The 17,442-nt window shown below is 34.8% G+C and overlaps 1 protein-coding gene across 12 annotated transcripts in view; it reads right to left on the bottom strand.

Annotated features, from left to right (window-relative positions):
* LARP4 (La ribonucleoprotein 4) overlaps positions 1 to 17,442 on the bottom strand; it is a 66,126-nt gene that overhangs the window by 15,410 nt on the left and 33,274 nt on the right. For all 12 annotated transcript variants that reach the window (XM_049627309.1, XM_049627313.1, XM_049627310.1 and 9 more), the window contains 4 exons: positions 16,217 to 16,327; positions 15,283 to 15,336; positions 2,948 to 3,160; positions 2,035 to 2,138 (listed from right to left, as the gene is read on the bottom strand). In XM_049627309.1, coding sequence (XP_049483266.1) covers positions 2,035 to 2,138; positions 2,948 to 3,160; positions 15,283 to 15,336; positions 16,217 to 16,327 — 482 coding nt within the window. The remainder of the gene's footprint in view (positions 1 to 2,034; positions 2,139 to 2,947; positions 3,161 to 15,282; positions 15,337 to 16,216; positions 16,328 to 17,442) is intronic.

The raw sequence follows: 17,442 nt of genomic DNA, 5'->3' as shown, positions 1-17,442 counted from the left end.
ATTTCTAATCAGGAGAAATCTGTATTTTCTAACAAGTAAAGTTGTAAGCTGTTATTTGCTCTACTTAAATTACTTTTAAGAAAAACTTTACCGTCTACGGCCATACCACCCTGAACGCGCCCAATCTCGTCTGATCTCGGAAGCTAAGCAGGGTCGGGCCTGGTTAGTACTTGGATGGGAGAAAAACTTTACCAACTATAGTAGAGGAAAGGAAATGTTCTAATCTCAAGTCTGCTGATAATAACCAGCCAATGTAACCCTAGCAAGATTTTTGTCTTCTTCAGCTTTTACTTTCTTCATCTGTAAAACTATATCATAACATAGGTCTTCCCAGATTTAAACATCATTATCTCTATGTGTTCATGGAAATTAGTCGTTTTGAAAGCAGGATTGGGATTAAAGGACAATGTGTGAGGCTCCCTATACCTTTCTACTCATATGTCCTAGCAATACTTGAATTTTGCGGGTGTTACTTTATTACCAAACCAAAAACCATCTTTAAGAGCACAATAATCCTTTGAATTATAAAGAACCATCCATCCTTGTTAACAGAAAGAGATCTCAACTGAAACTTCATAAAGCAGTAAGAATAGGTATATGTAGTAAAGTTTTCTTAATGCTCATAAACGATCTTCAAATGCTTTAACCAATTGTCAGTGAGTACAAACTGTGTGAGTACAAAAAACTGATTATGAGAGGATGATACATTATGAATGCTTCCAGAAACCACTAAGAAGAACACTTAATACTGTGAGTCTTCTTTCTCAGTGAAGCATGTTCCAGGAAAACCTTACAAAAAAGAATTAAGTTCCTAGAAGTCATCTTAGAAGAACATACCCCATGTGGTCTCCTTGCCAAAAAGAACCAACTGGGAGAATGAGATCTAGCAAGAGAAAATCCCTGAAAAGAAATAATTAAAAAAACAAAAACCCAAACCTAGGAGGCTCACAAAATAAGCAAACAAGGAACAATAAATATGAAACTATTAAATAAATCTAAGCCACCACATAAGCCCATTTTTCTTTGGCTACTCATACTCTATCAAAAATCATAATATATACCAAATTATTGAGATTATCAGTTGACATTTACACAAAAATAATTAACACTTAACAGACTTATTAATCTTTTATATGATAGCAAATAATTTCCAGAGTTCTCAATAATTTATCTAGAACACTTTTTAAAGTGTAGGCTTTACATAAGAGATTCTTAAAAACTGAGAACAAACTGAGGGTTGATGGGGGGTGGGAGGGTGGGGAGAGTAGGTGATGGGCACTGAAGAGGGCATCTTTTGGGATGAGCATTGGGTGTTGTATGGAAACCAATTTGACAATAAATTTCATATACTAAAAAATAAAAAAAATAAAAAAAATAAATAAATAAAGTGTAGGCTTTAAAGTCAAATTGCCTGGGCTCAAATTTTGGCTCTGCCAATTACTAGCCACATGCTCATAGACATGATATTTAACCCTTTTGTTTCAATGTCCTCATCTTAAATAGACATAACTGTATATATCTTATCGGGTTATGAAAACTATGATAAAATATGTAAAGCCCTTAAGACAAAGCCTTAGACACTAAATGTTCAATCATGTTAGCTGCTGCTATAGTTCATGGAAATCATTTCAAAAGTAAATTCTTAAAAATCTTAAGTAACTCATTTTCCCAACATTCAACACTCAAATCAGCTAATATTTCTATCCTCAAAAAACCCATTCGCCAAAATGTTACATATTAAACTACTAATTAGACTACTAATTTAGACACCAGATTTTGCTACTATCTTAAAATAATTTTCTATTATCTTTATTATTTAAAAAACAACAATATGTATCATTTACAATCCCAGTTCCAAGTCTTTTTTTATACAAATTATCAACTCTTGAGATCAAAGTGTATTTATTAATTCTAGAGTAAAACTGTTTAAGCTTTTGGTTAAAAAGTCTGTAAATAGCATTGCTATTAACACAGTATTCTTTAAGAACTACTGGGAATTGTGTACAATAAATTCCACTATGATTTTCATCTTACCGATTTTTTTGGAATGGTCGAGCCATATTCACAGCAGCAGCATTTGTTTTATAAGATCCTGGTGCATTAAAGCCATTCACAAAACTACCATTGGGAAAAGGAGCCTAAAAGAAAATTTGATGTGTAAAACCAATTAATGTAAAGAGCAAAATATAGTGTAAAGGCTGTAAGAAACTCCTGATGAACTAACAACTTAGCATCAATTTTTCTTTTTCTTTCTTTTTTTTGTTGCTTTACAGTGTGTGTGTGTGTGTGTGTGTGTGCGCGCGCGCGTGCGCGCATGAGTAGGGGAGAGGGGTAGAGGGAAAAAGGGAGAGAGAGAGAGGCAGAGAGAGAGAGAAAGAATCCCAAGCAGGCTCCACTGTGCCACCCAATGAACCCCGCTTTTTTTTTTTTTTTTTTTTTTTTAAGATTTTTCATTTTTAAGTAATCTCTGCACCCAGAGTGCGGCTTGAAGTCACGACCTTGAAATCAAGAGTTGCATGCTCTACGGAACAAGCTAGGCAGGCACTCCTTCAATTTCTTTTATAAGGCAAAAATATTTGTAAGCATTTTACCTATTTGCTTTTTGCAATACTCCAAGTATTACTTGATTTACAGAAAAAGGAATCATTAGGCTATTACTTAATAAAGTACATTTTTCTCTGAAAAAGTTTACCAAAACTAAAAGCATTTTAAACTACTCAGGATTGACCCAGTCTCTTATTTTAATTCACTCAGCAAACAGGAACAAATAGCTTAACCCTTAGTCACGTGCATATATTTGGTATAGGGGATTAGATATCATTATCACTACTTAAAAGTCAGAAAATAACCAATATCAACACAAAACAAAAAATAAACTACTCTAGCTGATTTCTTCAAATTTCAGCTTAAGTGAAAAATTTTATGATTCTGTAAGGATTTCACTTACCAGTGGCGTTTCAAAGTAAGGTGCAGGATTTGGTGACCAAGACTGAGGCACAATACTGTAGACCGAGTACTGTTGGTGAGGATTATATACAGGCTGCATAAAAACTGGTGAGGCATACTGTGCTTGAGTTTGAATGGGCTGACTATACATACTAGAATCCATTAATCGATAACCATTCTTTGCAAAAAATGTATTGATGGCTTTTATCCTTGCCTAGAAGAAGAACATATTATAATAAAGTGTATATTCTCACAAATATATTTAATTTACTTTTTAAACATATTTTACACAACTATGTTATTTCTGACTACTGTAGAGTCAGCAGAGCAAAAGGAAATGATTGATAGCTTTAAATTACTTTAAAAACTTTTGCATGGCAAATACAACAATGAACAAGGTAAAGCTACAAAAGTCAAAATATCAAAATAATAAAAATAACTGCAAATTATCACAGATAAAGGGGCTAATATATTTCTAACATACAAATTCTAAAAAGATAAAAAATGTTAGAGAAATGAACAGTTTACAGAAAAAAGGAAGGCAAATGGCTCTTAAACATATGAAAAGATGCTAAACCTTACTTGTAAGAGAAATGCAATTAAAATGGAATTAACATTGCTCACTTATAGGATTGGCAAAAATCCAAAAATTTGACAACATACTGTTGATAAGATTATGGCAAAATAGGCACTCTGATACACGGATGATGGACACGTAAAATAGCATAACACTTATAAAGGAAAATTTAGCAGTTATCTTCTGAAGTCATATATGCATTTTCCATATTCTCACCCATCCCACTTCTAGGAATCTTTTCCAAATATACACTGAACAAAAAGAAGTTTAAAAAAGGATATACATGGCTGTTCAAAAACACTAACTATAATAGGGATGGAGAAAAAGAACTATCTTCAATACACACACACACACACACGCACAAAACAACAGAACAATCAGTCCGTCGATGGCTGAATACACCAGAGTACATCCACACAACTGAGTATCAAACAGAAATAAAAAGAACTAATGAATTGCTCTAAATACTATTATGGAGTGAATTCAAGAATATACTATTGTTTAAAAAAAAAAAAAAAAAAAGGTAGGGGCGCCTGGGTGGCTCAGTCGGTTAGGCGGCCGACTTTGGCTCAGGTCGTGATCTTGTGGTCCGTAAGTTCTAGCCCCATGTCGGGCTCTGTGCTGATAGCTTAGAGCCTGGAGCCTACTTCATATTCTGTGTCTCCCTCTCTCTGACCCTCCCCTGGTTCATGCTCTGTCTCTCCCTGTCTCAAAAATAAATAAACGTTAAAAAAAAAAAAAAAAAAAAAAGGTAAAGCAAGGAGGATAAAGGAGTATGTATAGTAAGCTACTGTTTAGCTAAGTCACATAGGAATATAAAGATATACTTGCATATATACATATATATGTGTGAATATGTATTTAATATACCATGTTTTAGATATTTTACTTTTAAACCATGCACACATTGAAAATAAATCAATTATAAAAATAAATAAATAGGGGCGCCTGGGTGGCTTGGTCGGTTAAGCGTCCGACTTCGGCTCAGGTCATGATCTCACGGTCTGTGAGTTGAGCCCCGCGTCGGGCTCTGTGCTGACAGCTCGGAGCCTGGAGCCTGCTTCCGATTCTGTGTCTCCCTCTCTCTCTGACCCTCCCCCATTCATGCTCTGTCTCTCTCTGTCTTAAAAATAAATAAACATTAAAAAAAAAAAATTTAAAAAAATAAATAAATAAATAATATTCAGTAGCATCCAGCAAAATTAACTTAAATGTGCATTCAGGGGCGCCTGGGTGGCGCAGTCGGTTAAGCGTCCGACTTCAGCCAGGTCACGATCTCGCGGTCCGTGAGTTCGAGCCCCGCGTCAGGCTCTGGGCTGATGGCTCGGAGCCTGGAGCCTGTTTCCGATTCTGTGTCTCCCTCTCTCTCTGCCCCTCCCCCGTTCATGCTCTGTCTCTCTCTGTCCCAAAAATAAATAAAAAACGTTGAAATGTGCATTCAATTGGTAATACAACACATAGAAATCCTAAGTGACTTTCAGCCATAACAAAACCAACTGTTAGCCTCAGGAATAAACTACAAGGCAAAGTATAGCAAAAAAATTCTTAATTTATTGTCAGACTTATACTGCTTTTGGTATTGCTATTCTGATACTTTTGTGTGTGACTATGGGATACAAAAAAAATCAGTAATTATACTGGAGTCAAAGAGATCTGAGATTTTCACATGGGAGAAAGGAGACACAAACGTAAGACTAAAGAAGTAAAAAACCATATATCCTGAATTTAAATCAAAAGCATCAGTATAAACTCACATTTTTGTTAAAAAAAAAGTAACAATCCATATTTCATATTTCTGTCCAATGAAAAAGCTTTCAAACAATGACCATACCAGTAACCACAAGAACTCCTTGTGCCTAGCCAGTAGGCTAAAAATTATCACCTCCCCATAAAAATAAAGTGGGGACTCTGGAGACTTGACCTGACCCCAGGCCTTTGACATCAAATATACAAGAAGATTCAAGCAAATCACTGAAAATTACTAGGACCATGACAAAAGGACTGATAAGTTAACTCAAAGAGGACACAATTCATCGATAAGGACAACAAACACATCAAGTATGTTTAAATACTCAACAACAAAAAACACCTGAATGGTCAGTTTTGAAGGTTCATTATTTTCTAAAACTGGCTAAGAAAAGCTAGAACCAAGCATTTCTCATATGTTCCATATATGAGTTGTACACCTCACAATAATGAAGATAATGGAAAGCTTCTCTTTATAGAAGTGCTTCAACTGACAAATGGAAAAAAGAAAAAAGAAAGCCTAAAAATAGCACCTCTTTGCAGCTTTAATTTATAGATTTAGTCAATGATCAGTGGCATCCAGCATAAGAGACAGACACAAAAACATACAGGCTTTTTGTTCTCTCTCTGCTGCTCCCAAGTCAAGCCAAATTTTGATCAAGCCTCTAAATCTGGCTATCAATCTGCATGAAGTACAGGGACAGAGAACCATGTTTAACTACATTAAAAAATCTAACTAGCCAATTCAAAAAGGGGCAGAGGACTTCAACAGACACTTATCCAAAGACAATATACAAATGGTCAATAAACACATGAAAGGATGTTCACTACCACTAATCATTAGGGAAATGCAAATCAAAACTACAATGAAATACCACCTCACATTAAGATGGTTACTATTTAAAAAAAAAAAAAAAGAAACAAACAAACAGAAAAGAACAAGTGTTGGAGAGGATGTGGTGAAATTTGAACTTTTGTGCACTGTTGGTAGGAATGTAAAATGGTGCTGTGGAAACCAGTATGGAGATACCTCAAAGAATTAAAAACAATCACTATATGACTCAGCAATTCTACTTGTGGGTATTACCCAAAATAACTGAAAGCAGGGTCTCAAAGAGATACCTGTATACCCCTGTTCATAGCAGCATTATTCACAATAGCTAAAATGCAAAAGCAATCCACGTGTCCATCAACAGATTACTGTATAAGTAAAATGTGGTATATACATTCAGCAGAATGTTATTCAGCTTTAAAAAGGAAGGACATTTTGCAATATGCTACATGGATAAACCTTGAAAACATTTTGCTGAGTGAAATAAACCAGTCAAAAAGAAACAAATACTATATGATTTCATTTATATAAATTAGAGTAGTCAAAAATCATACGTTTAAAGTATAATAGTGGTTTTCGGAGCTGGATGGAGGGGAGAATGGGGAGTTGTTATTATTTAATAGGTACAGAATGTGAGTTTTACAAGATGAAAAGAATTATGAGAAAGGATGGTGGTGAATGTGTTTAATACAACTGCATTATATAAAGACGGTAAATTTTATGTATGTGTATTTTAACACAATAAAATATAACTAGCAAAATGTATGAGGAACTCTGTAAAACCAATTAACATGGTTATTTCAACAACACACTTCCAAAAGAAAAGATAAGTAAGTAGAGGATGAAACTATAGATTTAAAAAGAGAAAAAAAATGAGAATCAGGAAAATATGAACAGCAACTGATGTTCAAGAAGCTAATGTTCATTTTTTTTAAAGTGTAATGATATTGTAAGTATAATTTTTAAAAAATCCCTACCTTTCAGAGCTACTAATACTAGTTTGTTTACAGATAAAATTAAGTTTCAAATTTGCTTCAAAATAATTGGGGGCATGGAAAAATAGGTGGGAATGGATGAAGCAAGAATGGCAATGCTCTACAAATTGTTACAACTGGCTAATGGGATCTCAGTGATTGATTTTACTGTTTTCTCCACTTTTATATGTTTGCAATTTCCTGTACTAAATTTAAAAAAAGGTGGGGGGAGAAACAAATGCTCTAAAACTGAGTGAAATAAATCAGACCACTTGTTTACATATTGCCTGTGTTTTGTGCCTCAATGGCAGAGTTGAATAGTTACAGCAGACTTCATGATTGGCAAAACCTACACTGTCTACTATCTGGTCCTTTAAAGAAAAAGTTTGCTGACTTTTGCAACAGAGCTAAAACAGATGTGAGAGAATTAGATTAGGAATCATAAGCCTCACCAACTTGTTGGAAATTATCAAGTGAAATAATGCATATTTAAGCAAAACTACAATTTTAATAAATCAATGAAAGGTATGTTTTATGATCCTTATAGATACAGGGCAGGAAATCCCCTCTCCCAAAATTGCAACCAAACAATAAGAAATCAATAATGGCCAATCTTGAAAAATCTGTAAAATATCAAATTGATTTTAGTATGCCCTAAAAAAATTTATAGCTACTGCTTTTACTAAAGTAATATCATACACTGTAGTTTACTTAAATCTTAAAATATCTGATAAGAAACTAAAACCAAGTGAATAACATTTTTTTAATGTGGTCCATTATTAAAATGGTAGCCCAGGGGCAACCTGGGTGGCTTAGTCAGTTAAGCATCTGACTCTTGATTTTGGCTCAGGTCATGATCTCATAGTTTGTGAGTTCAAACCCTGCATTGGGCTCTGTGTTGACAATGCAGAGCCTGCTTGGGATTCTCTCTGCCCCTCTCCTGCTTGAGCTCTTTCTCTCTCTCTCAAAATAGATAAATAAACATGAAAGAAAGCAAGAAAGAAGAAAAGAAGAGAAAAGAAAAGAAAAAAGAAAATGGCAGCCCAAAGAAACAGACTCCAAGATAACCTAGGAAACAGCAGACTAAGATTTTAACCCAGCCATTAGGAATATGTATGGGTTAAAAGGAAACTGTGTTCTTAAAGAATTGAAGAAAAGGGAAATCTCAGCAGAAACATATATATGTGTGTGTATATATATACACACACACACACACACTCGGCTGAGATTATATATATATATATAGAGAGAGAGAGAGATTGAAAATATATATGTGTGTGTGTGTGTGCATGTGTATATTTATTTAAGTAGGCTTCATGCGCAGCATGGAGCCCAATGTGGGGCTTCAACTCACAACCCTGAGATCAAGACCTGAGCTGTGATCGAGAGTCAAATGCCTAACCGGCACTGAGCCACCCATGTACCCCATGATCTTATAATGCTAGAACCAATAAACACACATTTAAAAAAGAACCCTGACTCTTACTTTGCAACACACAAAAGAAACTGGAAGTAGATCATAAAACCTAAATGTGAGTAATGAAAGCATAGTACTTCTAAAATCATAAAAGAAAATATTCATGACCCAAAAGACACTGATTTCAGACAAAAAAAAAAAAAAAAAAGAAAGAAAAGAAAAGTGAGATAAAAAAAGACCTTATTAAAATTAAAGGCTTCTAAAAAATTTTTTTTGAACTTCTGCTCTTTGGTCAATTAATTTCTGACAAAGGAGGCAAGAATATACAATGGGGAAAAGATGGTCTCTTCAATAAATGGTGTTGGGAAAACTAACAACTACATGCAAAAGCATGAAAACTGGTCCACTTTTTACATCATATACAAAAATAAACCAAAAAATGGTTTAAGACCAGAAACCATAAAACTCCTAGGAGAAAAGCATAGGCAGTAAGCTCTCTGACACCAGAATTAGCAATATTTTTATAGATGTGTCTCCTCAGGCAAGGGAAAACAAAAGCAAAAAATAAACAAATGGGACTATATCAAACTAGAAAGTTTTTGCACAGCAAAGGAAATTGTCAACCAAATGAAAAGACAATATACTGAATAGGAGAAGATATCTGCAAATAATAAAATAAGGGCTTAATATCCAAAATATTATCCAACTATATATCCAAAATATATCCAAAATACACAACTCAGTATCAAAAAACCCGAAATAATCCAATTAAAAATGGGCAGAGAACCTGAATAGACATTTCTCTAGAGAAGACATATATATGGCCAAAAGCCACATGAAAGGATGCTCAACATCACTATCAGGGAAATGCAAATCAAAATCACAAAGAGGCACCTCCTTACTCCTGTTACAAGGCTCTACCTCGGTGCACTGATTTCTGGGTAGTTATCCAAAGAAAACAAAAACGTTAACTTGAAAAGACATTTGCGCCCCTATGTCCACTGTAGCCCTATTTACAATAGCCAATATATGAAAGCAACTTAAGTGTCCACTGATAGATGAATGGATAAAGACGATGTGGTATACAGGCACACAGGAATATTATTCAGCTATAAAAAAGAACAGAATCTTGCTATCTGCCATAACATTGACATTATGCTAAGTGAAATAAGTCAGACAGGGAGAGACAAATACTGGGTGATTTCACTTATATGCAGCTATCTAAAAAACAAAACAAAACAAAACAAAACAGAAACAAACACATATACAGAGAAAAGTCTGGTGGTTGCCCGGGGGTAACAGAATAGAGGGATGGATGAAATAGGGGAAAACAATTAAAAGGTACAAATTTCTAGTTACAAAATAAATAAATAAATAGGTCATGGGAATGTAGTAAGTATATAGTTAATAATATTGTAACAACTTCGTATGGGGACAGATATTAGCTAAATTTCTCATGGTGATCATTTCATATCTATAGAAGTGTTGAATCACTACGTTCAGACACCTGAAACTAATATAATATTGTACATCAAGTACATTTCAATTAAAATGACAACAACAACAACAAATTCCAAAACTTCTGCTCTTCAAATATACGCTATTAAGAAAACAAGAAGGAAGTCACAAGTTAGGGGAAATAGATTTGCAACACACACATACATAACTGACAAAGAACTTATATTCAAAATATATAAAGGACTCTTTCTTCTAATTCAATACTAAGATCAACAATCAATTTTTTTTTAAGTAAAGAGAAGATTGAAAAAGTGACTAGATAATCAAATTGCAGTACATTCCTACTACTTGGCAATAAAAAAAGAATGAACTATCAATACATGCAACAATGTGGTTGTTAAGGGAGAGGCTACTGATCTTTCCTAAGTGAGCAGCATGCAAATAGTAGCTACTAATCCCATTCCTCAATGGCTTGTGTTCCTGGAGTGGCTGGCTGGTACAAGGCAGGTAGTAGAGACTCTGTCCTCCAAAAATACAGGGTGTTATTGTGGTTCGGTAGATCCCTGAGGATTCAGTGCTGATGCCTGCCTTAGTTTCATTCCTCTCTGCAGCAGCAGATTCCCTTGGCAATATCTATCAGAATACTTCAGTAATACCAGGAATGGGAGGATCATATTTCAGTGTTAATATTGTAGAATACTCAGAATATCTAGTTCTCAAAAAAGAATTAAAAAACAAAAACACAGGAAACCTATGGTCCATTCACAGGAAGAAAAAAAGAATTCGATAGAAACCATCCTAAGGAAGCACAGACATTGGAATTACTGGCCAAAGATGCTAAATCAACTTGCCTTTTTTTAAAAAATATTTTTCTATTTATTTTTTATATTTTTAATATTTATTGTTGAGAGAGGGAGAGAGCAAGCGAGCGAGCGAGCGCTGGGGAGAGCAGAGAGAAAGGGAGACACAGAGTCTGAAGCAGGCTCCAGGCTCTGAGCTGTCCATACAGAGCCCGACACAGGGCTCGAACTCATGAACCATGAGAATGATGACCTGAGTGGAAGTTGGACGCTTAACTGACTTGAGCACCCAGGCACTCCAAATCAACTATCTTAAAAGTGTTCAATGAGCTAATGGAAACCATGGACAAACCTAAGAGTATCAGGAAAAAGATGTTATGAACAAAACAATTTGAAGGAAATCAGCAGGCCTATCCTACAAGAAATGCTAATGGGAGTTATTCAGGGTGAGATAAAGATATTAGAGAGTAACTCAAAGCTATAAGAAGAAATAAAGAACACTGGTAAGGATAATTACACAGGTAAATACAAAAGAAAATATTATTATACTTTTTTATCAGATTTAAAAGAAAACGAATACAACAGAGTTTATATACAGCAGAATATTTGTACACTACTGAAACCAAGTTGATATTATTCAAATGAGGTGGTTATAAATTTAATTTTAACCTCTAAGAAAACCATGGATCAGGTCATGATCTCACAGCTCGTGAGTTTGAACCCCGCGTCAGGCTCTGTGCTGACAGCGCGGAGCCTGGAGCCTGCTTCAGATTCTTTGTGCCTCCCTCTTTCTCTGCCCCAACCCACTTGCATTCTGTCTCTCTCAAAAATAAATAAACATTAAAAAAAATTATAAAAAACATTATACTAAGGGAAATAAGCCAAATACAGAGACTGATATTGCATGATTCCACTTATATGCTATATCTAAAATAGGAATCATAAAGACAGAGACTAGACGAAAGGTTACTAAAGGGTAGAAGAATGGGCAGTTATTGTTTCATAGAGTTTATGTTTGGAATGATGCAGAAGTTCTAGATAAATACTGGTTATGGTTGCACAGCAATGTGAATGTATTAAATGCCACTAAGTTGTGTACTTAAAAATGGTAAATTATATATATGTATATTCCACACACAAAAAAAGAAACTTCCAAACAAAGCTTAAGAAATAATGTTCATTACAACATTATTTGTAAACAAGAGAAACAAGTTAATGCTTGTCCACGGAGAAAAATGGATAGGATAATTAAATTGTGATATACATGAACAATACTGGATGCATACTTGAAACAACAGTGAATGAAAAGATCTTAAAGATCTATTAAGTGAAAAGAGCAGCTGAGTGTCTACTGTACATTCTTATTCACGTAAAGAAAGAAAGAGGGCGCCTGGGTGGCTCAGTAGGTTAAGTGGCAGACTTCAGCTCAGGTCATGATCTCATGGTTTGTGGGTTTGAGCCCCACATCAGGCTCTGTGCTGACAGCTCAGAACCTGGAGCCTGCTTCAGATTCTGTGTCTCCCTCTCTCTCTGCCCTTCCCCTGCTTACACTCTGTCTCTCTCTCTAAAATAAACATTTAAAAAAAACAAGAAAGAAAATTCCTAGATGGGACACAGAAAAAAACTCTTATCACCTCTGGGGGAAACAACTAGAAGAATCTGGTAAAGAGAATTTGAATTAATTAATTAATCATTAATTATTTAATATTGTTTGACTTTCTTATGCAAGTATTTTTACTCTTTAAATTCTGCAAAAAACATATATAAAAGGAACATATAAACATATATTCCATATGACATTCTATAATATACATATATATATATATATATAATGTTTATGAAACCCAGATAAAACTTAATATTCTCAGTCTTAAAGTCAATTAAAACAGGATGAAACACTGCCTCCTAATGAAATTATCAAAGGTGGACATTCTTCCCTTAATCCCTTTGTCCTCCAAGATCACTGCTTATGAATCACAGGATTTCCAAAATGAAAACCATGTACACTTCAAAGAAACAAACCAGGACCTTAGAGGTAACTTGACATGCCTAAGATCAAAGAGTATGTGGCTGAAAGCAGCATCAAGGGTTGGAATATAGGATTTCTGGTTCCTGCACCTGTCTTTCTGGGTGCCAGGACATTTGGTTTTAATGAATGCTACAAAAATTAATGTGAATCTCCTAGCAAGAACTAGGCTATATGCTATGTGATGACTAAAGGAACTATAGACAAAACCCAAAACAGCTGATAAATATTACTACTTATATATAATTTTAACACTATATCTAAGATCTCAGAAAATGTAATCAGCTGTAAGAAACGGGAGGTATAGGGGTGCCTGGGTGGCTCAGTCAGTTAGGCATCCGACTGATGCTCAGGTCATGATCTCACGGTTCGGGAGTTTGAACCCCATGTCGGGCTCTGTGCGGACAGCTCAGAGCCTGGAGCCTACTTCGGATTGTTTGTCTCCCTCTCTCTCTGCCCCTGCCCTGCTCGTGCTCTATCTCTGTCACTCAACAATAAATAAATGTTAAATAAATAAATAAATAAGAAAGAAATGAGAGGTATAAGGAATAATCAAAATAGTGATTATTTGTAGATGATATCCTCTCTCAGACACATAATCTCCATTAGATATGATAAAGGAATTCAGCAAGGTTCCTGCAGACAGTAACATTTAAAAAAAATTTTTTTTAAGTTTACTTTGAGAGAGAGCGAGCGAGTGAGCATGCAAGGCTGAGCAGGGAAGGGGCAGAGAGAGAGAGGAAGAGACAGAATCCCAAGCAGGCTCCGTGCTGTCAGTGCAGAGCTCAAACCCACCAACCTTTAGATCATGACCTGAGCTGAAATCAAAAGCTGGACGTTTAACTAAGCCACTCAAGCGCTCCAGGCAGTAACATTTAAAAAAAAGTCACTAAGATACCATGGAGAGGGGAAAGCAACAAAAATTACTTTAAGGAAGTAATTACAAAATACAATAGACCTGAGTTAACAGAAAAATGTATCATAATAATTTTACCACAATATTGAATACTGCAGGGTAAAACTGCCAACTGTTCCCAGTAAATGAAACACAATCCCATTAATTCCAATATAGTTTTTCTTTGGTTGGTTATTAGTATTAGTCAAACACTCTAAAATTCATATGGAAAACTAAGGGTTTAAGAGTAACCAAGACAATCTTAAAAAAAAAAAAAAATGAATAAGGGAGGCTTTGCATAAGGGCATAAGGATATTCTAAAACTATAGTAATTAAAACAGTAATGTTGGTTCAATAAAGAAAAGACTAATAGACAATGTAAAGCAGAGCTGACAGATTCAACATTACACACAAGTTGTGGAAGGAAAAGACCACTGAACAAATATATGTTGAGACAACTGCCTTTCCATACATGGAAAAAAATTAAATTCCTATTGTATCCTGTACATCAAATTAATTCCAGATGTATTAAAGACCTAAATCTGACATATAAAACTTTAAAGCTATTAGAAGACCTAGAAGAGTATCTCTATAGCCTCAAGTAGGAAAGGGAGATAACAGGGAGAAGCAGAGGAAACAGAATGACAAATAGCAGACACCTTCATCTCTAATATGGAAAAGTAGTAATACTAGCTACCACACACCAATAATGAGATTTAAATAAGTCCTTAGAACAGTGCCTGACATATAATCTCTTAATAAAGGTAAGCCTCCTCTCATCCTGGTTCTTCTACTTACCAGGTGCGTGAAACTGGGTAGGTAACTTCTCACACCTCACTTTTCCTTGCCATAAAATGGAGAAAACAAGAGTACCTGCCTCATTAAGTTCTTGTAAGAATTAAATGACTCTATACAAATAAAGTGCTTAGAACAGAAACTGATACACATTAAGAGCTCACAAAGAGTTAAAGACAATGTACTGCAATAACAAATAATAGTAAGAATATTACATAGGGAATGAGTACCATCTCAAAGTAAAGGCATGCTTAGGATTCTGTTTTAGATGGTAGCTATAGTAGCAACTGGAGAATGGAAAAGTAGGGGGAAAGCTGAAGGCATAACATTTAAAAGGCTAAACAATGTTTCAAGCCTAAACAATGGCAGTAATGATTGAAAGAAGTTTTGAAGGTAGATTTCATGGGATCTGAGAAAAGATTAGACCTGTAAAGACAGTGGACAAGTGCCATCAATGACAGATCCCAAGGACAAATGTTAATGTGGTGATGCAGTTACTTTTGAGATGAGGATGACAGTATTGAAAATGTTTTCCATCTTTACTAAAAAATCATTCCTGCTTCTCATTTTGAGAGTTGAGATGATCTGCCACGTTAGCAATCGGCATCTAACTAAAACTTCATGCTGTCTGAAGTTACATCTTTGGAAAGAATTGCCATCCTATCAACTAATTTTCTAGCACATCATATGAGACAGAAATTTCTTTAAAATCATTACGGGTTTAATAAAACATCCATCTGTGTTTTTTAAATTCTCAGACAAGCAACAAAAACTTTTTGGCTTTACACGAGCCTCTATTTACAAAATGTTTCTTACCATGATTGGCTTGCCCTGAAATGTTTTAACTTCTTCTCTTAAGTATTTAAAAGCCTGTTAACAAAGCAGAAAGGAACTTTCATTAGTATTCAGACATTTTCTTAAAGCCATCTTTATTCTATCAAAAGTATGGTACTAGCAACTATCTCCAAAATAAACAATAAAAAATTCTAAAGTCAATTTCATTATCCAGGTGATAAGGAATGAAAAAAATAATTAACACCTCAGCTAACATTCACATTTACTGTAGATTGGCTACTATGGATTACTACAAAAAAAAAAAAAAAAAGCACAACGTTCAAAATAGATCCAAAATACCACCACATACACATTTAAAAATGGTTCAGACAGCCTTACAAGATGAAGAATTTAAAAAAAAGAAAAAGTCAGTGGGGCGTCTGGCTGGCTCAGTTGGTGGTGCATGCAACTCTTGATCTAACATGAGCTGGAACCCCAAGCTGGGTGTAGTGTTTACTTAAAACTCAATCAATCAATCAGTGAGTGGTTTTAAAATGCTATCAGATATATTTTTGGTTTTTTGTTTCAGTGGAATAGTACTTCCCTTTAAGTTGGACACGACAAGTAAGAGCAGTATCATTAATGTCAAAATTTCAAGAATCATAATGGAAGTTGCAGATTTACTGGCCTAGTATGTACACACTGGAACTACTGAGTACATGGTTCCCAATCCCCATGTTAATTTTAAAATTGTGTGTTAATCTTTTTGATAGGAAACAAACTGCTCTTAAATTGAAAAAGCTTTAGGAAAATGATCAAAAAGGAAACCAATTAATAAGCACAACCACAAAGGTGAACAAGGTACTTAATACAGCCTTTACAAATATTACTGTGAGCACATATTTTCTCAATTAAAACATACTACTACTTCTTTTACCACCAGGACTTCAAATCAGAAGAAAAGTTTTCTTCTTACCTGTTGTGCATCGGTATCTGACTGGAAAGTGATATACCAGTTGCTATTGTGTGCAAACTCACAGCTTATCACCTTGGGGCAGTTTTCATTTTTGAACAAGGCTTTAACTTCCTAAAAAAGAAACACTTTAGTTAACTCTAAAAAGTATATCAACAACAGTCATTTTTTCCCCTTCATGTCTTCTGGTCCTTTCTGTTTCTTTTTATTAACTGTCACGCCTTCTGCCCACTCTTCTACTGAGAGTAGATTATCTTCTGACACAAAAATATGCATACTTAAAGCATACATTCTGTATATGATTTAGAGATAGAATCTTACCTTAAAATCAGCAAAACTGCCACAAAAAATTAAAAATATAGATACCCTACCCAGAAATTGCACTGTTTATCCAAAGGATACAAAAATGCTCATTCGAAGGAACACATGCACCTCAATGTTTACAGCGGCACTATCAACAATAGCCAAATTATGGAGAGAGCCCAAATGTCCACCCACTGACGAATGAATAAAGATGTGGTAAATATATATAATGGAATATTACTTGGTTACCAAAAAGAGTGAAATCTTGCCATATGCAACAACGTGGATGGAACTAGAATGTATTATGCTAGGTAAAGTCAGTCAGAGAAAGACAAGTATATGATTTCGTTTGTACGTGAAATTTAAGAAACAAAACAGATGAACATGGGGGGGGGGGGGGAAGAAAAAAAAAAAAAAAAAAAGAGAAGGAGGCAAACTATAAGAGACTCTTAAATACAAAGAACTGGGGGTTGCTGGAGAGGTGTTGGGTGGGGGGATGGGCTAAACAGGGGATGGGCATTAAGGAGGGTACTTGTCGGGATGAGCACTGGGTGTTATATGTAAGGGATGAATCACTAAATTCTACTCAAACCATTGTTAGAGAATATGTTAACTAACCTGGATTTAAATTAAAAAATAAAAATAATCTAAGCAAAACAAGCATTTTACTCTTAGTGGCAAGCTAAACTTTCCCTAACAGTAAAATCTCTCTAGACCTCCATTTAAAAAAAAAACAAAAACAAAAAGTATATCCTCCATTAACATTTTCTAGGTGCTCAGTGTTTATTTTCATGCATTCTCAATTAAATCCAGATGCTCTATCTGTATCAGTCACAGACATGAACTCTGTGCAAAGATATCTTCACTTTTCCTTAACTGAATCTGAAATTTCAGTGACTGAAAACTAAAACAAATATATGGATTTC

Source organism: Panthera uncia, chromosome B4, assembly GCF_023721935.1.
Source record: "Panthera uncia isolate 11264 chromosome B4, Puncia_PCG_1.0, whole genome shotgun sequence".
Classification (NCBI taxonomy): domain Eukaryota; kingdom Metazoa; phylum Chordata; class Mammalia; order Carnivora; family Felidae; genus Panthera; species Panthera uncia.
Note: the sequence above shows the minus strand (reverse complement) of the source record. Positions and strands in the feature narration are given on the sequence as shown.